Source organism: Notechis scutatus, chromosome 7 (genome assembly GCF_049901735.1).
Source record: "Notechis scutatus isolate UNSWTSFEM ecotype Mainland chromosome 7, rNotScu1.2, whole genome shotgun sequence".
NCBI lineage: Eukaryota > Metazoa > Chordata > Lepidosauria > Squamata > Elapidae > Notechis > Notechis scutatus.
In genome coordinates this window covers 13,918,079-13,945,791 of record NC_142015.1, presented here as the reverse complement: position 1 = coordinate 13,945,791, position 27,713 = coordinate 13,918,079, and the positions used below count along the sequence as shown (strand labels likewise).

Below are 27,713 nucleotides of genomic sequence, written 5' to 3'. Positions count from 1 at the left end.
AGATATTTCATGACCCAACTAGGTAACATCATCAGTGCTGGTAAGGAGTGGGTTTGCTCTCAATTTATATTCTGGTGGCTTGCATGTCAGTGTTATTGGGGTGGTCTTAATTTGGTTGGGCTGTTTACTGTTGGCTCTTTGGTAGTTTCTTGATACCCCAGTCAAGTAACTTACGAAGAGCCCATAGTAAACAACCTAACCAAATAATCTCTAAGACCACCTCCACCAACACTGACAGGGCAAACCACTAGTATATAATCCGACAGCAAACCACACTCTTTATTAGCACTGATGATGTTACTTAGTTTGGGTAATGAAATGTCTGCAAGAAAACAACCCAGGTCAGACAGCACCAAGGACCCCTTCATATTTTGAAGACTGATGCTGTACCAAACAAGATAATCGTTAGTTGCAGGCATCCTTACCCTCAACATTTGCCTTGATTACTTTGCATGAAGCATAGGAAAAAAAGGGGGGAGGAAACTCCTGTTTTGCTGCTGTTTCATATTTATGTTCACAACTGCATAAACGTGCAGATGCAACCAGGCAATGGGACTGGCCACCTGGAAAGTAGTCCCTATGCCAAGTTTTCACAGAAGAGGTAGGAATCATGTACTTTTCCTGGGCAGACAACAGGATGTGCAAATATTGCAAAATCACTGTTGGGCCATTTCCTAGCCATACAGTAGCTAAAGCAAATGGTGTTTTGTGGGCTTGAAATTCTACCAGTAGCCATTGTAACCTAGTGGGTAGCTTTCTCTTGCCCACTTGTCTGCAGGATGGCTTAAGAGTGGAGTAACCCCTGAATACCAAAACTCCCAAGTGGACAAAGATGGCCTGACCAAGGAATACAACTTTTCTCAACTTTTGATGGGTCTATCTTTTCCTTCAACGACTAGATGATTTTTCTCATGGTCCAACAGTCCGAAAATGGCATGGCAGCCAACTCTGTGTACTTTCTTCCTTCACGACCACATAAAGGAGAAGAAACAAAAACCCTTGCAGCAAAGCAAAGAAAATTCTAAAAATACACAATTTCCTCCCAGTATATGTAAACCACTCAAGATACCAGTGTTTGAAAAGGAGCGTATTTTAAACTCTTCAAACATCAGCAACACTGGCACAAATATGTCACTTATTCTTGGTTTAATTACAGGGCTGACAAGTAAACACCAATACAAGGGAAGGGGGGAAAATCCAGTATTTTTGAGGGGAAGCAAAAGGTGCAAGCTAATGTTTTGCAGTGGAGTCTCGGGGATAGAACTCTGCCAAAGTGCTCTGAGGAATCCTCTTCAGCATCTCCTTGGGGAAAATACGCAGCAGCTGCCAGCCAATGTCCAGTGTTTCGTAAACAGTTCGGTTTTCATAGGGCCCTGAAACAATAAGAGAGCAGGGTCACATGCTGAGATCCAGATGAAACAACAATGCCCCCTGTCATCTGAGAGTCAGCTTGATCTAGTGATTAAGGCACCAGTCTAGAGACTAGGAAACTGTGAGTTCCAGTCCCACCTTAGACGTAAAAACCGGCTAGATGTCTTTGGGCCAAACATCAGGAGACTGTGAGTTCTAGTCCAGCCTTAAGCATGAAAGCTGGCAGGGTGACTGGGCCAGTCACTCTCTCAGCACACTCTTTCACCACCTCACAGGGTTGTTATTGTGGGGAAAATAGGAGGAGAAAGGAGTATCATGTGTGTTGGCTGCTTTATTTGTAAAAATAATAAAGGCAGGATATAAATAAATAAATCTGAAAGACAATCCCTACCCTGAGCAATGAAGTTCTTCTCAAACTTCTGCAGAAATTCAAGGTAGAGAAGATCATCAGAAGTAAGTGCTTCTTCTCCTACTACTGCCTTCATGGCTTGGACATCCTTCCCAATGGCATAGCAGGCATACTAAACCAAACCAAAACAAAAAATTAAAGAACTGTGAAGTTTGTCTCCATATTTCAAGCAATGCGAGCTTCATAGGAATTTTGAGATTATTTCTGGCATCAAAGGCAATTAGATATACTTGCGATTTATTGGGATCCTACTTCTCATAAAAATTGAGTTTTTATTATTTTATTAAATATTTTTTCTATAAGTAAAAAAATAAATCTAATAAAGGAAAGAGAAAGGAAAGAGAAAAAGAAAGGAAGAAAAGCTTTTTAATGCAAGAAAATGAAGGAATTACAGACCTCTTTTAGTAATTCCACTTACCAGCTGGTTTGATACTTCAGCATGATCCTTTCTAGTCATTCCCTCCCCAATAGCAGATTTCATCAATCGAGACAAAGAAGGAAGTACATTGATGGGTGGGTAAATCTGGAAGAAAAACCAGGTTTTCACAACAGCTCTGAAAATTTGGAAATGTGATTTCCAGTGAAGAAATGATGGACTGAAGAAGGCTCTGTGAAAAGTGAAGCCAGTAATCATGGCAGAACAAAGAGTTGGCAAATAGATCAGCTCTTTGATAATTCCTTCCTGGACAATCAAATGATGGACTGAAGAAGACTCTGTGAAAAGTGAAGCCAGTAATCGTGGCAGAACAAAGAGATGGCAAATAGATCAGCTCTTTGATAATTCCTTCCTGGACTTCATGTATAACAGGCACAAAGCGGTATTTCACAACATGAAATACTAACCTGTCGATTGTGCAGCTGTCTGTCTACATAGATTTGGCCTTCGGTAATATATCCCGTCAAATCAGGAATAGGATGCGTTATATCTTCAAGAGAAATTGAATTAAAGCTTTTCAGTTTCTGTGCAAATTACATGACCAATTACTGATTTGTTTCACATGCAACCTATTGAGCCACAAGAGCTGTGGTAGCATAGTGGTTAGAATGCAGTATTACAGGCTAATTCTGCTCGAAATGACTGTGAGCTGTTCGATTCTCACAGCTCAAGGTTGACTCAGCCTTCCATCCTTCCGAGATGGGTAAAATGAGGAACCAGATTGTTGTGGGCAATATGCTGACTCTGTAAGCCACTTAGAGAGGGCTATAAAGTACTATGAACTAGTATATAAGTCTAAGTGCGATTGCTGTTTATATCTTAGTGTATTCAATGAACCCAGCCATTATGGTTTATTTATGATTGAGCACGAACTATAAATCCAGCCACTATGACACACTTACCTAAGCAGAAGGAATAGAAAAGGTGATCCAAATACAAAGATGGGGAAAGCAAAAACCACCAAATGCTGGGGGAAAACCCCTCCCTTGCCTAAGAAAGCTCTGCAAGGAACTCCTGGAATTACAAACACAGCTGCCCAGATGCTCATAGTACCAGTGTCTGAATTGTGAAATGTTTGCCCATCAGGCTTAATGCATTTAATCTAGCCTGCAGGGCGAGATGCAGAGGTTGAGAGAAGTTCCAGGATTAAAAATAAGCCTGAAAGAGAACTTACCATCATTGGGCATGGTAAGAATGGGAATCTGGGTAATGGACCCACTCCTGCCTTCTACTCGTCCAGCTCGTTCATAGATTGTGGCCAAATCTGTATACATGTAACCAGGAAAACCACGTCGGCCTGGAACTTCTTCTCTGGCAGCTGAGACCTTTGGGAAATGAAGGTAAATAGGTTGGAATAACCAGCAGAAGCAAGAAAATACAAAGGGGTCTTCAAGCCTCTGCCCCCAACGCTACCCTTTGGCCCTGCACACCAGATCACTAGTTTTCATCCCTCTGATCTCTCTGTGAAATTTAAGATTGTTGCCATCGCCTTAACATAAAGAAATATTTTCCTGAAACCCAGAGTCTAGCTAATGGGCATGCAACAGGTTTTCATACCCACTGAGGACTTGAATACCGTACACTTTTACTAAATGCTCTTGTGAATTCATTCATGTTATATATGAAAGACAATAATGTCAGAATATTCTATAGTAATTATTCTCAAAAAACCATAACCTTCAGATTGTTAGTTAATTTTGTGCCTTACAAGGTAGAAAATTCAAGCTGGGGAAAATATTTGGCTGCACAGTTCAACAGTTGTCTAATTAATAGGCTAAATATGTACCTCTCTCAGAGCTTCTGCATAGGAGCTCATATCTGTCAGAATGACTAAGACATGCTTCTCACACTGATAAGCCAAGAACTCTGCTGCAGTCAGCGCAAGACGAGGAGTGATTATCCGTTCAATGCTGGAAAAAATAATGAGCTCTATTAAATAATCGTGCCAAAGTGAAGGACTTGGTTTAACAAAAAGACAGTTTAGAAGAAAAGCCTTAAAACAAGATTCAGGATCCATTGGGAGTAATTAAAGATTAACCCTGGAACATGAAGAATGCATATTCCTCCATGGTCTCCTTAAGGGAGACTGTCTGAACATAATGAGGAGACAAAGGGAAGGACTTCACTCTCCTTTCAGTCACCAATAGATGCTTAGATGTTCTATGAAGGCCTACACAATCAATATCAAAGGCCCCACTTTTGGGTAACACAATTAATAGCCAAGACAAAATCCAAGAATAAAGATTCCAGTCACTTACGTTGGATCATTAGCCAAATTCAAGAACAGGCACACATTGTCCATGGACCCATTTTCTTCAAAGTCGGATTTGAAAAATCGGGCTGTTTCCATGTTCACCTGGAGATGAAGTCAACCAGTTCAAACTCAGCTTACAGAAAATATCATTGTATACTTATAAAGATGTCTACTACGTTCATAAGTTTTGACCTTTCCACCCTGATTTTTATTTGTTTAGCAAGAAAGGAAAAAAAAATGCTGTCAAAAGTTTGCAGCAGTTTCAGAGTAACGGGAACAAGTTACTCTCCCATAGAGGTGCCCATATTTTTTTGGCCAATGAAGGAGAAAATAATTTTGCATGCATTTAATTACTTACTCCCATTGCAGCAAATACAATGGCAAAGTTCTCAGCACTGTAGTCCACCACGTCTTTGGATTTCTTCACCAAGCCAGCCTGACGACAGATCTGAGCTGCTATCTGGGTAAAAAAATGGCAACGTATGACTTCAATGTAATAGTTGATTATTAGGAAGAATGCAAATGATAAGACTATCAAAGTGTCATTTATGAGAGTAACTGCTTTAATACAGGTAGTCCTTGACTTGCGACCACAAATTGATATTATTCTGTTAACTGAACCCAGAATGTAGGAGAACATAGTCATAGCCTGAGGATGGAGTCAAAAGAGTAATCAGCCTAGTCATTATGTTCCCACAAGTGATTCAAGTCCAATTCCTCTTAAATTCTGTTAACTTTAATTTAGTTTTGACCATTAGTTGACTAGATTCTCGTGAGTAGGCATGAACAATAAATCAGCTAAACTAGAATTTAAAATACGGTCCTAATTCTTTGTGCCCAGTACAGAATGACAGTCATAACTCATGCCAATTAAAGAGGTCATCATGTTACCAACCGGATTTTACAACTTTTTGTCAGTAAGTGAACACCATGATTATTAAGTAAGTCCACTGCCTGCAATGGCCTTTTACCAGAAGCCCAAAATAAAAAAATGGGTTTCTGGCAAAAATATATATATAAATATGGAATTGTCACATGACTGCAGGATACTGCAAACAACCATAAATATGATCACAGGACCGCTGGGTACCCTGGGCATCATAACTTTGAATTGTTGCTAAGCAACTGGTCATAAGTCAAGGACTGCTTATATTTGGTTTGATTACACCTAGTAGAGAATGAAGAATAGTAGAGATATGTAGGCATATAAGTGATCTACCTATCCAATCTCTGAGTAATGATGTTCTGGAAGGAAAACTGGATTACAAAGCAACCTACCCTCAAAAAATCGCTAGTCTGAGAGATACTTGAACAGAGAAAGCACGTCTCTGAAGATCAGTCTTCATCTCATGTCCTTCAAGAATTTTTGCAAAGGGAGATGAAGTTGTGAACCACATTCTGTGGAGAGGTGAATTTATTTGAAGTGCCTCTCCGCATCACCAAGGCATCCTTGGATTTCCTATGTCTTTTAAATGAAATATAATGAAGTTCAGCTTTCAGTATGATTTTTAGCTTAATGTTTTGACCTGTCTTAATGTTTGGATTTATTAAACAGTTTTATTTTAAGCTTGTTTTTATTCTTGAGCTCCGTGAAGGACTTGCCAGAGAGTGGCCTCCAGTTTTTTTCTTCTCCTTTTTGATCTGTCCAGGAATTCGACCAGATAGTCATCTCCAAGTGGAGGAACTGAGATGACTACTCCATAAAACGCTATTCAAACCCTTACCTCATTATGGGGCAATCCAGCAGCAGAGAAAATGGGGATCTTCTGGCCTCTGGCAATACTGTTCATACCATCTATAGCAGAAATGCCAGTCTGAATCATTTCTTCTGGATAGATTCGACACTGAGGATTGATAGGCTGACCTATGTCATTTTAATGGGAAAAACAATCCTGTTTAGTCTGAATTTTCCAAGAAAGTATGACCAGCATTTCCCACAAAGAATATGAAAACTCAACATATCCATATTACAATTCAAGCAATTTGTCTAAGGAAGTGGATATTTCTGAAGCATCTATACCAGGGTGTCAAACTTGTTTCCATTGACAGTGGCATCAGAGTTGTATTTGACCTCGGAGGGGGGGGGGGGATGTGGCCAGGGTGGGCATGGCCAGCTCGATATCATTTGTGTTGGGACACCTGTGGTGGCCCAGGCAGGGCTGGGGGAATCCACTGTCTTCAGTGGAGGAAGGCGAGACCAGGGAGAGAGCCAAACCCTTGTCCTCCACGGGAGCCTTGCCATCCCTCTCAGGCCACAGAGAGGATCCCCGGATGGCGACGCAGGCTGTTCAGAGCCCTAGGCAGCAGAAGGCAAGTGCCCGGCCTCGCCCACATGTTCCCAGGGCACCAGGACCCCACAGGCCAGGCCAGCCCCGCTTCCCCAAGGGGATGCCCGGCCGCACTTACTTCCTCCTCAAGGCTGCTGCTGATGTTCTCACTCTGCTGCCCAGGTTGAACATGGTACACATTTTCATTGATGGCCTTTCTGCAGCCCTTTGCCGGCAAAAACGGCAGCCCCTGAGCTCCATTTTCGCTGCCAAAGGCACTGCTGGCTGGCTTCGCTGTTTCCAGGATGGTCCCATGGGCCAGATCTAAGCACCTTATAAGCATTTATATTAATGATATATTGAACATTTTAAACTTACCCATGATATCAAGGTAGTCTTCAGCCAAGACTACAGGACCTCTGTCTATAGGTTTTCCTGAGCCATTAAACACACGCCCTACAAAGATTAAAATGAGTGGGAGGGAGGGATGCATGCATTATTATCATAGAAGCTGTCATCCTGCATACAAAATAGATATCAGGACTAATCACATATAAAGTTTTCTATCCAATAAACAAAATCTGGTACTACCGAGCATATCTTCAGACACTGGGGTTCGAAGGATATCTCCAGTGAATTCACAAGATGTTCTCTTAGCATCAATTCCCGAAGTTCCTTCAAACACCTAGAAAAGGGTAAATATTTTACTTTGTGTTTTTATTTCAAAAATAGCATTATATCCATTATCACCCATGGTTTCCTAGCAAACATTTAAACATAGCAAAGCAAAAATAGTTACGCTTGTCCTTTATTTTAGGCTCCAGCTTCAAGAGCTCAAAAATAGTTTTATTGTCACAAGATTATTTTGATGGGAAACTAATTCCAAGCCCAACAGGAAATAAAATTATGTTAAGCTTTCCTGGAACAAAAATATTGTGAGACCAGAAACTGAATGTACTTCTCTTTCATAAGAAGCCTTGGAAGCACAGGGTTTCTAAAATATTACAGCTCAATTTAATAAGCTCAATGTAAAATCTTATGTAAAAAAGGTATTGGACCCTAGAATAGCAGGCAAGAATACGGGCAGTCCTTGACTTACAACAGTTCGTATAGTGACTGTTCAAAGTTACAACAGCATAGAAAAGTGACTTATGAGTATTTTTCATACTAATGACCATTACAGCATCAAAAACCAGATACTTGGGAACTGGTTCATATTTATGATGGTTGCAGTACCCTGGGCTCATACGATCCCCTTTTGCGACTTTCTGACAAACAAAGTTAATAGAGAAGACAGATTCACTTAACAACCATATTACTAACTTAACAAATGCAGTGATTCACTTAACAAATGTGGCAACGAAAGTTGCAAAATGGGACAAATTCACTTAACAAATGTTTCACTTAGTAACATAACCTTTGGGCTCAATTGCAGTTGTAACTCAAGGACTACCTGTAAAAGGGTTTATCCAACTAGTTCACATAGCTTATTTTCATTGCAAAATTTGAAATATGACTGGGACTCAATTTACCTGAACTACAGCTTTGGATCCACTGACTTCTAGGACTTGTCCACTTCTCTTTGTTCCATCAGGGAGTGTCAAATGCACAATCTCTGCATACCTGGGAAACTGAATGATAATAAGGACAATCAACTAGGCCAAAAGATTTTTCTTAAGAGCAGCAGAGAACACAAAATTAAAGCACAGTACATCAAGGGTGATCAAGTTCATGTCAGGGAGTAAACGTCTTGAGCCCTGTAAAACCAAGAGTTAATTTTTGGTACAAATGAAGGGTCCAGACGCAAAACCACCCGGTTGTCATGAAACATACACAAGTCTGGCCTCACTGAAAGGGCAGCTAATTCAGACACCCTCCTGGATGACGTAATAGCTACCAAAAAGGATACCTTGAGGGTCAAAAGACAAACGTAAAGGCTCAAAGGGAGAGCCCGAGAGGGTTTGGAGAACCTTAGACAGATCCCAAGTGGGATACCTATGCACAACAGGTGGCCGCAGATTCGAAGCTTCCCTCAGAAACCTGCGGACTGATGGGTGGTGGGCAAGGGAAGTGAACCTGTCCCATGAAATTACTGAAGCTAAAGCCGCCACCTGTCTGCGGAGGGTGTTTGGCGCAAGGCCCTTGTCCAGCCTGTCCTGGAGAAACTGTAGGACCTCCGGAACAGATGCTGAGGTGGGGTCCTGGATCCTCTCAGAGCACCACTCACAGAATTTCTTCCAGGTGGCATCATAAAGTTGGGTTGTTGACTGCTTATGTGAAGCCTGTATTGTATTACACTATCTGAAAGGTTGACCTCCCTCAACATTTTCCACTCAACCACCATGCGGTCAGCTGGAACCATTGGGGTTCCGGATGCAGAAGGACCCCGACAGAGAGATCCTCGAGGCCGGGATTTTCCATGGCCTCTGAACAGACAGGTTCACCAGGTCCGCAAACCAGGGTCTCCTGGACCAATGAGGAGCCAGCAGAATCAACTCCGCCTTTTCCTCCAACATCTGGATGATTGCCGGGATAATTGGAAGGGTGGGGAAGGTGTAGAGGAGACCTGGGGCCATTTGCTCCAAAGTGCATTGGTCCCCTCTGCTCCCTGGGTTGGTAACCTGGAGAAAAACCTGTTTACCTGTGTGTTCTGGGGAGTGGCGAAGAGGTCCACCTCTGGAGTTCCAAAAATGTAGGACAATTCTATGAACAGGGGAGGATGGAGTCTTCATTCCAAGTGGTCGACTTGAGTCTGACTCAACCAGTTTGCCTGGGAGTTGTCAACCCCCAAAATATGGTACACCCTGAGGGAGAGGAGGTTCCTCTCTGCCCATCTCCCCAGACGTTCCGCCTCCCGTGTCAAAGCCCTGGATTTGGTTCCCCCTTACCTGTTGACATGAGCCTTGGCTGCTATATTGTCTGTCATAACTAGCACATGGGACCCTGACACTAGGTTCCAGAAACTTCTCAGGGTGAGAAAAATAGCCCTGAACTCCAGGAGGTTGATGGGAAGAGACCTGTCTGAAGACGGCCAGTGTGCTTGGGCCATCTGGCCCTGGGCATGCGCTCCCCAGCCGTGAAGGCTGGTGTCCGTAGTCACTACAATTCTGTCCCTCACCACAAAGGGATGATCCTTTGTGATGGCCTGGGACTGCCACCATCGAAAGGATTGAAGCACCTGTGGAAAAAGCAGTATCCTGCGGGCAGAATGGCTGATCCCTTCTCTTTGGAAGGGGAGGAAGAACCATTGCAAGGTGCGTGCATGTAGGCGTGCCCATGGCACAACTTCGATGCATGAGATCATCTTCCTAAGCAACTGGGACAGGAGGGAGAGTGGAACGGAGTGACTTAGTTGAATTCTGTTGATCAACTCATTGATGCTGTCCTGTCGGTCCTGTGAGAGGAAGACTTTGCAATGATGACTCTGAGGTGCAACAGTCAGGTCGTTGGAGAAAGATGGCTCTTGACCAGGTTGATGGAGAAACCATGTTCCTGCAAAACCTGCATCGTGATTCGAAAATCCTGTTCGGCCGCCTGGACGGAGGTAGATTGAATCAGAATGTCCTCTAGATAACATTGGACCCTCACAGGTAAGGCTCAGACGAGGGCTGCCAATGCTGACAAGACCTTAGTAAAGACCCATGGTGCTGATGCAAGGCCAAATGGTAGGGCCCGGTATTGGTAGTGTTCACCACAATAAGAAAAGTGTAGGAACTGGCGATGGGGAGGCCAAATTGGGATAAAGAGGTACACCTCTATGAGGTCTATGGAAGAGAGGAGATTGCCCTCCCGGACGCTCTGAAGAATAGAATGTAGTGTTTGCATTTTAAAATGCCTTTATGGGATGAATTTGTTCAGGAGCTTGAGATTGCTCTCCACCCCCACCCCCTGAGGCCTTTGGGATAACAATATAGAAGCCTGACCTCCACTGATCCAATGGAACCCTCTCTATGGCTGTGATGTCCGTCAGCTGATGGATAACTGAGTCCATTGGGGCCTGTTTAGCTGTGTCTCAAGAGATCGGACAACTGACAAAGAAATTTGGAGGGGGGAAAAGAAACTCGAGGTGAAGGCCCGATGATATCGTCCTGATGACCCAGGCATCCGTAGTTGATTCTTCCCATCTGGTTTTATAAAAGGTCAAACGACCTCTGATGGGAGGGGAGTGAATCCAGTTACTTAGAGCGCCTGAATGAACAACCTCCTCCCCCTTGAAAGGGCCGCTTACCCGAGAACTGCTGTTGTTTGGGTTGGCGGTCTTGCTGTTGTTCCCACCGAGGAGGATACGTTCTCTGATTGCGATTGAAACGAGGGGTGTTGTCTGGCCGGAAGGTTTGAGGCCTGGAGTATGTGGTGTGTCGAAATTCTGACTCCTTGGAAGAAGTTGACAGCACCTTTCTCTTGTCTCGGGTTTCCACCATGTATGGTTCTAAGACTGCTCCAAAGAGGTTTTCTCTGGAGCAAGGAGCCCCCACCAACTTCCACTTATGTTTAGAATCAGTCTGCCAGTTGCGCATCCAGAGAAGGCACCTGGCAGACACCGAAGAAGCCACTGCCTTTGAAGCGAACTTGGCGGAGCTTATAGTGGCATCGGCGGTGAATTCGGCTGCCGCTATTGAGGTCCTGGTGGGACCTGACATCGGCACTGGGAACTCTGTCCTGAAGCTGACGCAACCAGCAAATGGCAGACCTGATAAAAACGAGGCCGCAGTGGAAGCTTTCATAGCCCAAGCTGCGGCCTGGTGTGTGCACTTCAGAATTTGTTCTGATTTCTTGTCCTCCAGTCGTAAGGCATCCTCCGGTTCCGTAGGAGTGCCTGAGAAAGTGAAGATGGCTACCACTGGAGGATCTAAAGCTGGGAGAGCTAATGCATTGGCCAGGGAGGGACCAACATTAAAGAACCTCTTGTCCTGGGATGAAGGGCGAGGCCCTGACAAGGGGCTGTCACATTGTTCCTTAACTAAATCCAAGAACAACGGGGATGGGAGAACCTCATTTCAGACCACTGGTTTTGAGAATAATGCATCTCCTTGGCCCGAAGGGCCAGACTGTGGTTCTGAGGCTACCTCTTCCGGGCTTAACTGGGCTATAGCTAGAGCCTTTTGTAGTAATGGCTGAAACAAGGAGGGTTTAAAGACAGCCGTAATGGAAGGCTGCTCTGGTTTAGTGTCCTCTTCATAAGAGAGGAAGGGATCTTTAATTTCCCCCTCTTCCTCCTCTGAGGAGCTACCCTGTTCAGAATGGTATGAGGATCCCCTATCGTCCTCTCTCAGGTAGAAGGATGGGGGACATACACAGGTTCCGAAGTGGGAACCTCCCTCCGTAGAGGAGGATTACCCTGACAGAAAGAAGGATACCCGGGCCACCCCCTGGGGGGTGGAATAAGTGTTGGACACCCTCAGCGATGCCCTGTCTGACTGCCACTGAGACTACAGCCTGGATGTCCTGAGGCCTGTTCTCCAGGGAAGGGCCTATGATTTGGGGCCCAGTTCCAGGAGGGATAAGGTCTGTTTCCTCCCTATGTCTATAGACCCCTAGGGGCACAGCCTGTTGAGGATTAGGCTTAGGGACATTCCAGGTAGGTGGTCTGTAATGGGCCTGACAAATTCAGGTCCTGGGGAAGGGTCTCTTCCTGCCTTTCAGGCGACCAGGCCCGTAGATGGCTAGCAGGGTTCCCATCTGACCTTCTCTTTCCTAATGATTGGTCGGTGTAGACCAATGATTGTTCTTGCAGTTGCTGAACATTCTTTGCAAATTGTTTTTCATGTCTCCGTTTTTCTGCCCTAATTTCAGATTTGGAGGCCTTCTTGGGGGCAAGGGCCTTCGCCCTGATCTTAGCTGCGGCCTCCCTGTTAGCTGAGCGGACTCGTGGTCTTTTCCTCTTCAGAGTCCTTTTGGATGCCTCAGAGGCCTGAATGTGCTGCAGGCCTGATGGACCTGGCTGGGCCCAATCGATTTCCATTGCTCAAGGAAGAGCACCGGAGGTGCTGTCAGCTCCTCCTGAGTGTGTCTTCCGAGCTGTATGGCCAGTACAGAGAGGATCACTACCTTGGGGCCCACTAAAGAATGGCACCCGAAGGGACTCGATCACAAAACGGCCGGCCGCCACAAGGCACGGGCCTTTGAGAGCTTGTAAGATGATCTCCTGGGGCCTCACGATGGAGTCTTACTGTAGTAATTAGAGCGATCAGATTATTGCCTTACCATAGGAAGATAGTATTTCCTATCTATCTAGCAGCCTTGGTGGTTCAGATCGGGATCGGCCTAATTTGGTCTGTGGGACCACAGGGTTGTCTGTGAGATCTTGCAGTTTGGGGCCTCAAGAAGCTCGGGAGAGACCCAAGCTGCTGGAATGAGTGTGAGAAGCCGTCCCAGTCCAATCAGCTCTTTACAAGCCACGCGCCCTGGTTTTAGGAGGCTGTGTGATGATAATTAGCCCCAGTAAAAGTTTGGGAGAGATTTCATGGTGTTTTAAACTAGCTCACTTACTGCCGATGTGTCAACGCCGAGTTGAGGCAGTTGACAGGCAGATGAGAGCAGATCCCCGCTCTCCACGTGAGCGAAGCTCTACCGGAGCGCCAGGAGCGGTTCGATGGTGTTTTATCGATTCCTGCTTTGTTCTTTTCTGTGTGAGGAACGCTAACAACTCAGAGTCCAGAGACAATAGCTTTTATGTCCAAGAGCTGAGTCGAAAAGCTGGGGCTCTCAGCGCAGGCTGGCCTTTTTATAGTGGATGATGAGGATTACCCTCTCTGGGAGATTAGTCTCCCTTAGCCGTTGCCGCTCAAGCGCCACACGGTCAGCTTGAGCCACTGGGGATCCGGATGGATCAGGGTCCCTTGATGCAGGGAGATCAGATGGGCTGGGATCCTCCAAGGAGTGGCCACAAACAGGTTGACCAGGTCCGCAAACCAGGGCCTCTGTGGCCAATATGGTGCCAGGAGAATTAGCTCTGCTCATTCCTCCAACAACTTCCATATGACCACCGGAATGATGGGAAAAGGGGAAAAGGCGTAGAAGAGACCCGTGGGCATCTGCACCGAAGAGCATTGGTCCCCTCCACTCCCTGGCAAGGAAACCTGGTGAAAAATCTGTTGACTTGGGCATTTTGAGGAGTGGAGAAGAGATCCACCTCCGGAGTTCTGAATCTGAGGGAAAGATCCCTGAATAGGGACGGGTGAATGGACCATTCTGCCAGTCGGCTTGGGAGTTGTCGACTCTGGAGATGTGATCTGCTGAGATTGACAGCAAGTGTTTCTCTGCCCATAGCCCCAAACATTCTGCCTCCCTCATAAGTGCCTTGGATCTCATCCCCCCCGCCTGTTGACGTGTGCCTTTGTGGCCATATTGTCCATCAACACGAGAACATGGGAACCGGTCACAGAGGCTCTGAAATGCCTGAGACCCAGAGATATAGCTCTGAGCTCTAACCAATTTATGGGACGGGTTCTGTCTGACCTGGACCAAACCCCTTGAGCTATCTGACCCTCCATATGGGAGCCCCAACCCAGAAGGCTGGCATCTGTAGTGATAACTAGCCTGTATGGTTCCTTGAACTGGAGCCCCTTCCAGAGGGACAGGGAGAGCCACCAATTGAGGGACTGCTGGGCCTGTGGAGAGAGCAGGACCTTGATTAACGAGTGGCTGGTTCCTGCTCGTTGAAAGGGGAGCAGGAACCATTGGAGCAATTGGGAGTGAAGCCGTGCCCAAGGGACGATGCCAATATAGGATACCAATACAGGAAACCATCTTTCCCAATAATTTGGACAGCAGCTACAAGGGAACAATCTGTTGCTGTTGAATCTGGCTGATGATCTCTGCAAGGCTTTTCCCACGATCTGGAGACAGGAAAACGTGGCACAAAGTTGTATCGATAACTGCTCCCAAGTGTAGCAATTTGGTCGTAGATGAGAGATGGCTCTTGGTGTTGATAGAAAAGCTGTGGCTTTGGAGGCAGGACAGGGTAATCTCTGGGTCTGGATGGGCAGAGTGGATGGAGGAGGACAGTATCAACATGTCGTCCAAGTAGCACTGGATCCTCACTGGAACAGAATGTAGTGAAGCCACCATTGCTGCTAGAATCTTTGTGAAGACCCTTGTCGCCGATGAGGGGCCGAAGGGAAGGGCTCGGTACTGGTAGTGGGCATTCTGGTAACAGAAATGGAGAAACTGGCAATGATGAGGCCAGATGGGAATATGGAGGTAAGCCTCCGTGAGATCAATGGAAGAGAACGCCCTCCCGAACGCTCTCTAAAATAGAATGCAGTGTTTGCATTTTAAATCGCCTGCATTTGACAAATTTGAGAAATTTTAGGTCAAGGATGGCTCGCCACCCCCACCCCCCCAGAGGCTTTGGGAACAGTGAAAAGACGAGAGTAAAATCCATGTCCCCGTTGTAAGGTGGGGACTGGTTGAATAGCCCTTATGTCGAGTAGGTGTTGAATGGCCGAATTCATAAGGGCTCTCTTTGAAGTGTCCCGTGAAACAAATCAAAAAATTTTCTGTGGGTGACAATAGAAATTCCAACTGTAGCCCTGACCTAACAGTGTTGAGCATGCAGGCATCCATCGTTGACTCCTCCCATTTGGACGTGAAGAAGGCTAAACAACCTCCAATGGGTGGGGAGAATGAGATATTACTTAGAGCGACGGAAGGAACGACCCTCTCCCCCCCGAAAGGGCCGTTTACCAGCAGAAGGTTGTTGTCTGCCAGGTGCTTCTGGGCGTTGTTCTTGGCGTTGAGAATATGCCCTCTGTGGCCGAGTAAAGCGGAAGGTGGTCTCCGCCCAAAAGGCAGGTGGGCGATAGTCAGCTTTTTTCCCCGAGGAGGAAATAATTTTTCATTTATCTCTGGTGTCAATGAGATATGGTTCTAGAGCCTTGCCGAAAAGCTTGTCTCCTTTGCAGGGGGCAGAAGCCAGCTTCCATTTGCGGCGTGACTCCGCCTGCCAATTTCGGAACCACAGAAGCCTTCTTGCTGCCACCAAAGATGCCATGGCCCTTGATGCAAATTTGGCGGAACTGAGGGTGGCATCCGTAGTGAATTCTGCAGCTGCTATAATTTTGTTAAGGTCCTGATGAGACCTGAGGTCAGAGGCAGGCAATTGGTCCTGCAGTTGGTGCAGCCATCGTAGAGATGCCCTCGTGAAAAACGATGCAGCGGTCGAAGCCCGGACAGCCCACGCAGCTGCTTGGTGGTTGCATTTGAGGATCTGTTCGGAACGCTTATCTTCTGCTTTAAGTACAGCTTCTGGCTCGGTGGGAATGCCAGAAGAGGAGAATGATGCCACAACTGGAGTGTCTACAGAGGGCACTGCAAGGGAGTTGGCTAGGGATGTGCTGATATTATAGAACCATTTGTCCAAAGATGATGGACGAGTACCTGCTGAAGGGGAAGCGCACTGCTCCTTGACCATGTCAAGAAACAAAAGGGGGGAAGGCAAAACCTCCATGTGTACTACAGGCTTGGAGAAGAGGGAGTCTCCTTGCCCAGATGGTTCCCCTTGTGGTTCAGGGACCACTTCCTCAGGTGACAGCTTGGCAGTGACCAGGGCCTTGCTAAGTAAGGGTTTAAAGAGGACTGGTTTAAAGACCAATGCAGAGGAGGGCTGAACTGGATGAGTCTTCTTCCTCTGAAAGATTGCGATCACAGATTTCGCCCTCTTCGCGTTCTGAAGGAGAGGAGCAACTGTGTTCAGATGGGGAGGCACCCTCTTCTCCTTCATAATCCTCCCATTCTGCCTGTGAAGAATGGGCCCTGAGGTCCTGGGGCCTGTGGAAATCTCATTGAGGAGGAAAGGAGCCTATGGACTGAGGAGGGAGAAGGGCCTGAACCCTTTCCAGAGGCCGAAGAATCTGTTGAAAAACTTCAGCCAATCCCTTTCTAATGGCCAAGGAAACAACATCTTGGATCTCCCTGGGCCTGCTAGCAAAGGTAGGGTTGAAGGGCTGCTGTGGGTGTAAAGGTGGCTTCTGGCCTGATTTGGGAGGAGGCCTGAACTCTAGAGGGAAGAGGGGGCATAGGGCCCAGAAGCTTGCTGGAAATATGGCTCAGACCTGCTCAAATCCTGAGGATCTACTTGTTCCTCAAATGCCTCAGGAGACCAGGCCGGGGGGGTGGGGTGTCCAAAGGCTCCATGAACAACTTCCCCTCCCGGGGGGGCTTCTCTGGGAACTCTGATGTTCACCTGGCTGGGAAGCTGTTGCAGTTGCCCGTTCATTTTTGAATAGTTTTGTTAAATTGTCTCTCTAGAGCCACATGTCTGCGTTTCTCTGTCCTCAACTCAGCCTGAGTTGTCTTCTTGGGGGCTAGAGCCTTAGCTCTGATTTTTGCAGCCACTTCCCTCTGAGCAGTACACTATCTGCATCTTTTCCTTTTAGTGGGTTGGAGGGTCTGTTCCACTGGGGAGGAAAGCTCTTCATGAGCCCTGTCCTGATCCATTTTAAAATAGGCAAGGCTCAAGCGTTGTGAGAATGGCGCTCAATATGCGCTTAAGGTTGGCAGAGGGTGAAATTGGGTCTTTTGTTGGCCTGAAAATGGCCGCCAAGCCACTTAAAATGGCCGCTCACTTCGTGTCTGAAGAGACTGCACTCCAAGATGGCTGCTGCTCGTCGAGGGCTCCGAAGAAGTAGACGTCGCTCCTTAGGCTATTGCAAGCCCCGAGTGATAGGATCAGCCAGAGAAGGTAAGAGTCGCCACCTAAGCAATCAGCTAGCTGGTGCTGTTATCGGTTTGCTGATCAGTTTTACGATCGCGCAAACCGCAGCTATGGGGAAGGTAGCTCAGACGCTTCCCTGCTTGCCTCGCAGAGTTTGGGAAACGTTAATCCCAACGTTGCAGGAGAACGGAGCCCTGCTCTCCTGAAGTTGCAGCTACCTGGATCCCTGGGAGCTGATTGAAGCAAAGATAGCTTCTGTGAATTTCGCTGAAAACAAATTGCTAACGCTTTCAGAGACACAGCTTGTGATTTAAAGAAGCTGAGTCAAAGCTGGGAATACTCCCGGGGGTTGGCTTTTATATATACAAGAACAGACTCAGCTTAATGGCATCATAAGAAGGAGTCTACCCATCCTGGGCTCTCGCTGCAGCATGGAGGAGAATTGATTTTTTTTTTTCATTGAAATTTAAAATATTTTAGAGGTGGCTTAAGGGGGAAGCGCCATGAGGAATCTGATTGAAAACAGATTTATATTAAAATATACATATTAGGAGATGAATGTTATAGTTGTTTAGGGGGATCATTTAAAAGCAGAATGTTCAATGGGATTTGAAAGAGAACTAACTATAAGATAATCACAGGGGAAACCTTGTTTTGTAATATCTGAAATGTGGAGGGATTCTTTGGGAAATGATGATATAAGAATATGTAGTGAAACTGTAAACAGGACAGATAAAAGTATAAGTATAATAACTGTGAAGACATGGAAATTTTGAAAAGGAAATGAAATAGATCTGGAAATGAATGAGAAAACTATAAAATAAGCCTGAGGGAGGTATTTGAGTAAAAATAGAGAATATATAAAGTAGTGATAAGAAACTGAATGTGAAAAATGAATATGTAACTGAAATTATATCTGTGTGGAGATGTGAAAACCTGGAACCATGTTGTTCACGAAAAAAAGATGTTCTATTTTTCCTTTTGTTTTGTGAAAACTCAAATAAAATTGTTTTTTAAAAAAGTTATTTGTCTATGAATGTTATTTTAGTGCAAAGGATGGGATGAGAGTTGCATGTCTGTCTGCATTGAACATGTTGAGAAATGCTTTCTGTGTCCAAAAGGATGGTATGTCTATACATTGGTTTGAATGTAATTTTCATTACAATATCAACCAAACTAGCATTGAAATGGACACAAAATACACTTAGACATATAGAAATCCTTCTATAATTAAGGAAAACACAACCACAGAAAACTGCAGTTCAAATCAAGTGTTTTACAAACCCATCAAATCTAAAATTTACCTTTACTTGATCCAAGATTACGAGCGGTCCATTAACTCCAGATACTGTTTTATATGCTAAAAAGCCAAAATGAAGAAAAGATATTTAAACAATTTAACGCACTCTTAAGTCAAAATTTACACAAATTTAGTAAGTTATAATGGAGGCTAAGTAGCCACATCAAATACATTCTTATGCTTGATAGATCATCTCTGGAAAAGAGATCACAACTAGCTGAGTCATATGCTAGATATGGAGTGCCAATTACAGATAGTCCTCAACTTACGACTGCAATTGAGCCCAAAGTTTATGTTGCTAAGTGAGAAATTTGTTAAGTGAGTTTTGTCCCATTTTACAACTTTTCTAGCCATATTTGTTAAGTGAATCACTGCAGTTCTTAAATTAGTAACACAGTCATTAAGTGAACCTGCTTTCTCAGTAAACTTTGCTTCTCAGAGGTCACAAAAGGGGATCACATAACTCCGGGACAACGCAACTGTCATAAATGTGAGTTACTTGTCAAGCATCTGAATGTAAATCACGTGAGCATGGTGATGCTGCAAGAGTCATAAGTGGGAAAATGGTCATAAGTCACTTTTTTCAGTGCTTTTGTAATTTTGAATAGTCACTCATTCAGTCAACTGTTGTAAATTGAGGACTATCTATATTGTAAGTTAGCTAAAGAGATTTTTTAATGCCACTGTTTTTTTGCCTCGTCTCTGAAAATGTAAAATCATGTAAATAGGCTATCAACCTGCTATGGAATTCTAAAGTTACTGATCAACTAATTCAAAGGATGTGTGCTATTGTTAAGACTGAATATATCTAAGTTATATTTTCAGGCACTAATTTGATTATAATTAATTATATGCAACAGCTTTCATTTAAATTACAGAAAGACTGGAGGAAAAAAAACAACCCACCTAAACACCATGATCCAAAATCACAATTCCCAGAGTTTAAGTACACCACATTTATAAAGGCTACAGAGCCTGCCCTATACCATGTTAATACCAGCAGAGATAACACAGTTTTCATAAAATCATGAATCCCATTATAGCAGTTCAATAAAAGCCTTCTTTGTTCCACCCTTTGCTGCAAAAGTCATGGGGTGGGGGTATCACCATAAGTTCAAAAGCTGCAGATCCTTAATCTTTAGGACAAAAATTTTGGCACAAGGAAGCAAGTCAGAAGCTGCAATCTTCTCAGAGCACGCTAAGGCTCTATGCCAGAATTGCCTTCAATGAATAGCTGGGAAAGATCATACCCATTTGCATTGGCACCAGTTATCTGCACCTTCTTGAGCGCTTGGCAGTGGGAAAATAATCAAAGGCAGATGTTTGACATCCCAGAGTTTCTTACTCTGTGTTAAGGAGATCTGAACTAGCCTCAGTTGGGCCCACGCATGTCTGGAGGATGTGTTATTTCATTTCATTTCACTTTTTATTCATGACACTCGTAAGGATCAACTGGTTTGAACTAATAATGCATTCATTTTATATTTCCTAAGAAAATGTGCTATAGAGTAGGGGTCCTCAATCCCTGGTCCGCAGAATGGTCCGCAGAATGGTCCGCACTGGTCCACAGAATGCCAGAAACTGGTCTGTGCAAACAAATGAATCTGCGGGACACAGGCAACAAACCAAATCACGCCCCGCAATGGTCCGTGGGAAAACTTTGCAGAACCGTCCCTGGTGCCCAAAAACTTGGGGGCCACTGCTATAGAGCACTATCTCTGCCACTATCAGTCCCTATAAAGAAAGAGCAGAAAAAAGGAGAATAATTGCACATAAACTGAAATTTGATTCACATATCACTTTAAATGAGTAATTTTCAAAGTGTGATCTCAATAAACTCTCAATGATTCTGGGGAGCAAGGAAATTACAATGAAATCAATAAAAAGTAAATATTAAGGAACCATGAATTAATATGAACTCGATCCCTGTACCTTTGCCTGGCTCAATGCTTTTGCCAAAGAAGTTTCTCACACTTATGTCTCTCCCGTAAGAAGAGGCTACTTTATTGGGCGCTTAGTTCTTTATACTTTGCAGTAAACAATCCATTTGTACTTTATAAAGCTAAGCGCTATACAGATAAGTCTTCAACTTACAGCAGTTTGTTTAGTGATCTTACAAAGTTACAATGGTACTGAAAAAGTGACATGACCATTGCAGCATCCCCAAAGTCACATGATTTACATTCAATGCTTAATAAGCAGTTCATATTTATGATGGTTGCAGTGTCCTAGTGTTCTGACCCAGGCTTCATTGAAATTAAGAAAACACATGCTGTGTGTAAAAGCAAACCTTTTTTTAATGCCCTGGGAATTATTTGCATTCCCAGCCAAAACTCATTAAACACAATTGTCTGAGATAAGAGCATGCCTTTCAGGGTTGTAAAAGGCTGCCAAGAAACAGATGTCCACTTAATTAGCAGATAAACAGACAGAAGTTCCAGCAAAGACAAACCAGAGTCCACAGGGCTTTGATGAGGAATCAAGAATCTAATGAACTTCTTTGCTTCCTGCAAAGAGCATATCACTGAGGGCTGGCTTTTATCCCTTATGGGAGGGGCAATCACCTCCCAGCCTTACTCCCAAGTCACCCCTGCTGCTTTAGCTGCTCTTTCCTTCTAGCAGCCCTGCGCACAAGTGCACTGGGAACAGGCTCCCCAAGGTCCTCTGCCTCGCTGCTGCCAGACTCCAAAGGCTCCGAAGGCAGCACCCCACTCTCAGATAGTCCTGGCCCTATCCCTGCATCAGATACAGGACCCTCGTCCAAGTCTTCGCCAGACTCCCTGACTGGTTCCCTTTCATCCTCACTGTCCAGTACCTCTGCCATCCACACCGGCTGCCAGCAAACCACAACACCTGGGGCTATCTGATAACCTTTTGCAACCTTCTAACAAGCAAAGTCAATGGAGAAGCTAGAGTCATTTAACAACCATGTTAACAATTTAAGAACTGCAATGATTCCCTTAACAAATGTGGCAAGAAAAGTAATAAAATGTGGCAAAACTCACTTAATAAATTTCTCACTTAGCAACATAAATTTTGGGCTCAATTGTGGTTATAAGTCAAGGACTACTGTACCTCCCTTTTCCTGAATGGATCCAGAGATTTTTAAAAAAATCTGAGGAATCCTCATAAAAGCCTGGATTCTCAGGAGCTCATAATTCTAGAGCATCTCTCTCATTCACCCTCTAAACAAAACCACCTGGAAACTAGAAACAATCACCAAGTTTCAGTCATTTGCTGGATGATAATCCTTAGCTTTTTTACTTGTTGACTAGAGTAGTGGAAATGGGTTTTAGAAATGCTTTCTCTCTCCACTTTAGCTTGTCTATGAGAAGCTTCTGAAGATTAAAATGTGCATGGCCTAATTTCTTGCAGGTTAGGTTACCATAATGTATAAGGCATGAAGTGTCTTCTAATATTTATACGCTCAGAAATAGTATGACCTGGTTCTTACACCAAGGTTTATCAAACAAGTCGCAGTTAGATGAGTATATATAACATGCCATAAATCAGAGTTTTAAAATGAAAAGGGATGATTTCACAGCAAATCAAAGCCATGGTTTGCTTATAATGCCACAAGGACCTGGATCCATTCATCATGCTAAATTTTAAGTTTTACCTCCACCAACTGTACATTTTGATTTAATACATACCTGTTCATTTTGTAAATAAATAAAACTCTGTGAAGCACTATGGCCTGTTGCCATTGTCAAGAGGGCTATAAGAAAGTCAACTATCTTGGTGATATGCAAAAATTTTTATCTGGGCTCATAGATGCAGCCAAAAAATGTGTAGGAATTATTTTACAACAATCTATTTGGAAAGGAAGTTTGAGACATTGTATAATGAATAAAGGATGGGGGAGGAAGTAAAAAAGAGCGTGCGCAAAGGTATAAGAGTCCTTTATCAGCAAAAGCTTCAATGTAATTCCACATGACTGTAAAAAGAGAAGCACTTCAAAGAGCACAAGGGCTTTATCAGGCTCACAAGACAAAAGAGTAATAATTAATCACTATTCCCAAAAATTAAGGAAACAATGAACAAACCAGATTATTTCTAGAACAGAATAATTGAGTAAGAAGCTGCATCCAATCCATAATTATCTAGAAATAAATCTCATTAGACAATAGTGATACTTAAAATATGCCAAAGGGATTGTCCTGTGAAGGTCATACCTAAGCACAAATCTTCATGGAATCTAACAGAGTCAGATCCAATTAAAGATTTGGTAGACAAGAGATTAGCCATTTGGTCAATGGTTTTCACAGATAACTATGTTATAAATCTGCTTTAGTTGCTGCCACTGTTATTGCTATTTACAAACTGGATGAGGGACAGAATAAATTTGTTCTTCCTTAGTCACCTCACTTTGTCAATTTAAACCAAGGTGGCCACCAGACATTTTGCTCAAAAATTCCATTCAGCATGATCATTAGAGGCTACAGGTAGTTCTTGACATAGAACTATTCATTTTCTGACTGTTTAAGGTTACAAAGGCACTGAAAAAAGTGATTTATTAGAATTAGAATTCTTTTATTGGCCAAGTGTGATTGGACACAAAAGGAATTTGTCTTGGTGCAAATGCTCTCATATGACCATTGCAGCATCCCCAGGCTCATCTGGTCAAAATTCAGATCCTTGGAAACCGATTCATATTTATGCAGTGTCCTGGAATCATATGATCACTTTTTGCAACCTTCTGACAATCAAAGTCAGTGGGGAAGCCAGATTCACTTAACACCCATGTTACTAACTTAAATAACTACAGTAATTCACTTAGGAACTGTGCCCAGAAAGGTCATAAAATGGGGCAAAACTCACTCAGCAAATGTCTTACTTAGCAACAGAAATTTTAGGCTCAATTGTGGTAGTAAGTCAAGGACCACCTGTACTCATTTCTAGTCTCAGGAAAGGTAAACCCAGATTCTTATTTATCCAAAATGTCTCACCAGGTCAACTATCCCATAGCATTATTTTGTTAGGCTTCACATAATATGTTGTATTTGGTGGTTGGCTTAATATGTGTGAATCCAGTAATAATTTTAATGGAACAGTTTGTATCTAGATTAAAACATTTTATGTAAGTAAAATTTATTATCGTTTATTTGTGCTTGGGATTACCATGAGGATGTCTCCAACTTAACTGGAAGAACAGCTATATGAAACTATTCATAGCAAACATGATAGTATGTTACCTGTGTTGTGTCAACACAGTAATATTTACATGCCTGGTGGATTTGTAACAAAGTTTTTGGTGTACAGTAAAGACGTTTTTACAATATCACCAATTATGCTGCTAATATTTGGGTTTTAAATGAAAACAATGTTAAAGTATACACCTTTTAAAACAATTAGTCCTAACTTTAAATATTTTAACATTGTACATATTTGCTGCTGTTCAAAAGATGTGTGGTAAAACAGTTATTTACTCTGTGTGTGTGTGTGTGTGTGTGTGTGTGTGTGTGTTTCATAGCAACTGAAGAGCAATGGACAAGTTTTTTTTTCCTTCTCTACCATATTTGGGTGTTAGCTATATCCTTAAAATCTATTGCACAGCTGCAAAATATAGCTGCTAAAATCTTGCCAAAGTGCAAATCCCAGTCTCTTAGTGCAGGGTCGCCAACCTTTTGGACCTCAGGGACCACCAAACTGATAATTTAAAATCCCGGGAACCACTAATATGAATTTTGACTGATGGTGGCTTGCTGACATTGGTGGTGGTTGTGGGGAGGGGAGAGAGAGAGAGATCTGACGTAAACTCTCTCTCCCTCTCCCTCTCTCTCACACACACACAAACACACAGAGGCAGGGGTGGGATTCAAATTTCTTAACAATCGGTTCTGTGGGCATGGACTAATTTGTGGGTGTGGCTTGGTGGTCATGTGACTGGTTGGGCATGGCTTGTATATAAATATTATATTTATACAAATATTGATTTTTTTTATAAAAAAGAGCAACTTTTACCCAAAATCAATCAAGGCGGGCAGGCAGATTGAGTTGCTCACAGAATCATTCAGAGTTCTATCTATCTGCCTTCACATAAAATTTGCTTGCAGTGAGTCTGCACTGAATAATAGAAGCTTCAGTCCTAAGGAAGGTTCGGCTCTGCTCAAAAGCAGAGCCGAAGATCTAAAGACTAGCAACCATTTCCTGCTTTCTAGCTAATCTAAATCTCCCGGCACAGCAGAACAGCTGATGGTTGGGGAACCCCAAAAAAAAAGGAAAAATAGCAACTTAGCAGGCAAGTTTGTCAAGTAAGGAGTGAGCGGGCAGGGAGGGTTCCTGCAGGCCATGTGGGCGGTACAGCTTTGTGTTCTCGCGCAGCCTGGATTAATTGCTTTGGGGGGTGCTCTGTGGGTGACATTTCTCTGCGGACCACTGTCTTAGAGGTCCCTCAAAAGGTAACATCTAGGATGCTGTTTGAAAGCAGGCTTGTTTTATTGGCTTTGTAACAGTAAAGTTACTGATAATTTTCAGTAACTTCAATATTTCAATATTGACAACCTAAGCACAGTCTTACATATCTTATCCTAGATAACATATTCCTTGCAACTGCAGAAACAATATACAAATCTAAGAACTGTGGTCACAAACACCCAATTTTACCCCTAACCTCCCCAAATAAGAGTTCCAAATTAGTTAAAATGTGGCTTTCCAGGCCAATTCTGTACAACTACCATATAAATCTTATGATTTTTCAGTTCATCCCACTCTTGTATCTGTATGGGATCCATGAAGCAATTTTTCACTGGCGTAACACAGGATGTCCCCGTTCTGGGAGTTCCACAATTGCAAAACTTTATTTGCTGACACACTGCTTTTGATTTATAGCAACAAAATCAGCATCAGGAACATCCCTGTGCCTAATAGTAACCAAACTTAATTTCCCAGGGAATAACTGGGAAATAATAATAGCCTATTTCGCCTTACATCTGATTTAATTGCCTACATTAAACTTGCATACCACCTTATGCAAGCAGGACCATCATAGCTGAGTGGCAGTTGCCAAATAACCAGCCAGCTCAACAATTTGAAGAGATCAGCCTTCTACATTTCCTCTCCCTTCTGATCTAAAGGCAACCAAGGCAATTCCAGATCAAGCAAATGAATAAAACCAGCTGTCTCATGCAACAATGTTGGAACTCTTCCTAAATTAACTCTTGCCTCCATCTTTCCTCCATTTCATCTGGGAACAATAAATCTAAGCCCCAAAAGACCTGAAAGTCTGTCTCATCCTTAGAGCATTTCACACACTGGGATGTGAGAACAAAAACTCAGAGAATGCTAGAGCCATCTTGCTTCCACTGACTGCTTTAATGCAAACCTGCAGTGTGTCACATGATGTTGACAGAATCTATTAGTCAGAAGGTTTCACAATCTCTCATTCTCATTTTAATAGCAAACCAGGATGGTTCTGTTTGAACCTTTAAGAGAGAGAGATACAGAGAAAAGGAAAAAAAGCTAGGCAGGGAGAGTGTACCAGCTTCAAGGGGCAGCAATAGAATAAGACTGGCAAAAACCATCTCTCAGTGGAGGAACGAGAGCATTCTAGTGGTTTTTTTAATGCACCAAATCAGCATGGGGGAATAAGCTGATCAAGAAACTAGAAGACAGCCCATATTAAAAAATGGGGGAGAAAGACATGATTGGGATAAGAAGGTGATAAATCATGTGAGTTATTGCCTCAGATTAAAACCAAGGAAATCATTTACTGAAGTGTATCTGTTAAGAGAATGGGCATGGAGTACCACAAAGAAGCTTATCTGATCCTGCAGGGGGTGGCATTGCAATATAGCCTCCTTTGGGCCTCACCATTCCCAAAATTATCTCTTCACCTTGGGATTTATTTTATTTTAGGGCAATTTACCCTACCCTTGGACATTCAGTTCTAACTATGGGAGGTTTACTTGAAAATAAGCCATCCTGGATTTCACTGGCTTTACTGGAAGCAGAGACTGGCACTTGCAGTCCTGTGTGTGTGTGTGCCTAGCCTGGAGTGTTGGAGGGGTGCGGGTGTCTGATGCCAACCATTCAAGGAAGAGACACTCAACATCCTTGGAGAGAAAACAAAGGTGACAGAGATGCTCTCCCTGCAGGATGACGTGCAAGAAGCAGGTAAAAGGAGGCAGAAGCTGGGCCTGGCTGTGCATGCAAGGTCTGGTCTTCGCTGCAGGGCTTTGGGGCATGGAAACCCCTGGAAAAGGCTTGCATTCCCTTCTCGGGCAAATGCACAGAGCAGGAGGATAGGAACACCCTTTTTGATGCCAGGATGAGATCTGAAGAAGGAGGGGCTGTATCCCGGCCCCCACCCAAGAAGAGCTCCTGCATCGTCGCCCCCACCCCCAATTCCGCCCCAAGCATCATCACAACACACGGACCAAATCGCCCATCATCCTCAGCCAACATGGGATTTACAATCCAACAGAGGACGCCAAGGTTGGACCTGCTGCATCCAGGGGGATCCTCTCCTCTTGCCCAATGAACAAATCTTAGTTTTCCCCCTTTCGAGAGAGAAGCCGAGCCTGTCCGACGGATCCCGGGCGAAGGTGACCCGAACCGCGCTCCCCCTCCCCGGTCTTTTCCCAGCTCCACCAAGGGCTAAAAGGAGAGGCACTAAGGCGCTGCCGGGCCCCAATACTCACTGAGGCGGGGCTGAGAGATGTAATCGCGGGTGACGGCGGCCGCCTGATCCCGCGTCGCGCCTCCGCCGCTCAGCTCCGAGACGGCGCCGTTCACCATCCCCCGGATCGCCCGCATCGCCGCCATCTTGTCCCGTCTGGACTGCCGCGTGACTGCGCAGGCGCTGATAGAAGCGCTTTGCGTCACCCACCTCTCTCTCCGCCTTTCTCTTTCACGCCAACCCGGAAATCGCCGGGAAAGGGGAGGAGGGAGAGGGGCGGGGCAGGAGGAGAGGAGCTGGCCAAAGTGCTGAAGGGCGGGGCCGGGAAAACGGGAGGGAGACGGGCAGGCAAAAGCAGGGCGAGACGCAAAGCGGGCAAGCTGCCCCTGAGCATGTGCA

The 27,713-nt window shown here is 44.2% G+C and overlaps 1 protein-coding gene across 1 annotated transcript; it reads right to left on the bottom strand.

The window, feature by feature from the left end:
• Positions 1-1,131: 1,131 nt before the first annotated feature.
• Positions 1,132-27,477, bottom strand: ATP6V1B2 (ATPase H+ transporting V1 subunit B2). The gene is made up of 14 exons (XM_026671357.2): positions 27,337-27,477; positions 18,699-18,754; positions 8,270-8,368; positions 7,329-7,422; positions 7,116-7,193; positions 6,195-6,334; positions 4,829-4,930; positions 4,475-4,572; positions 4,003-4,126; positions 3,391-3,541; positions 2,624-2,706; positions 2,199-2,303; positions 1,763-1,892; positions 1,132-1,373 (listed from the first exon to the last, which is right to left on the bottom strand). The coding sequence occupies exons 1-14, from the start codon at positions 27,458-27,460 to the stop codon at positions 1,231-1,233; spliced, it is 1,527 nt and encodes a 508-aa protein (XP_026527142.1). The 5' UTR covers positions 27,461-27,477; the 3' UTR covers positions 1,132-1,230.
• Between the last annotated feature and the right edge of the window lie 236 nt (positions 27,478-27,713).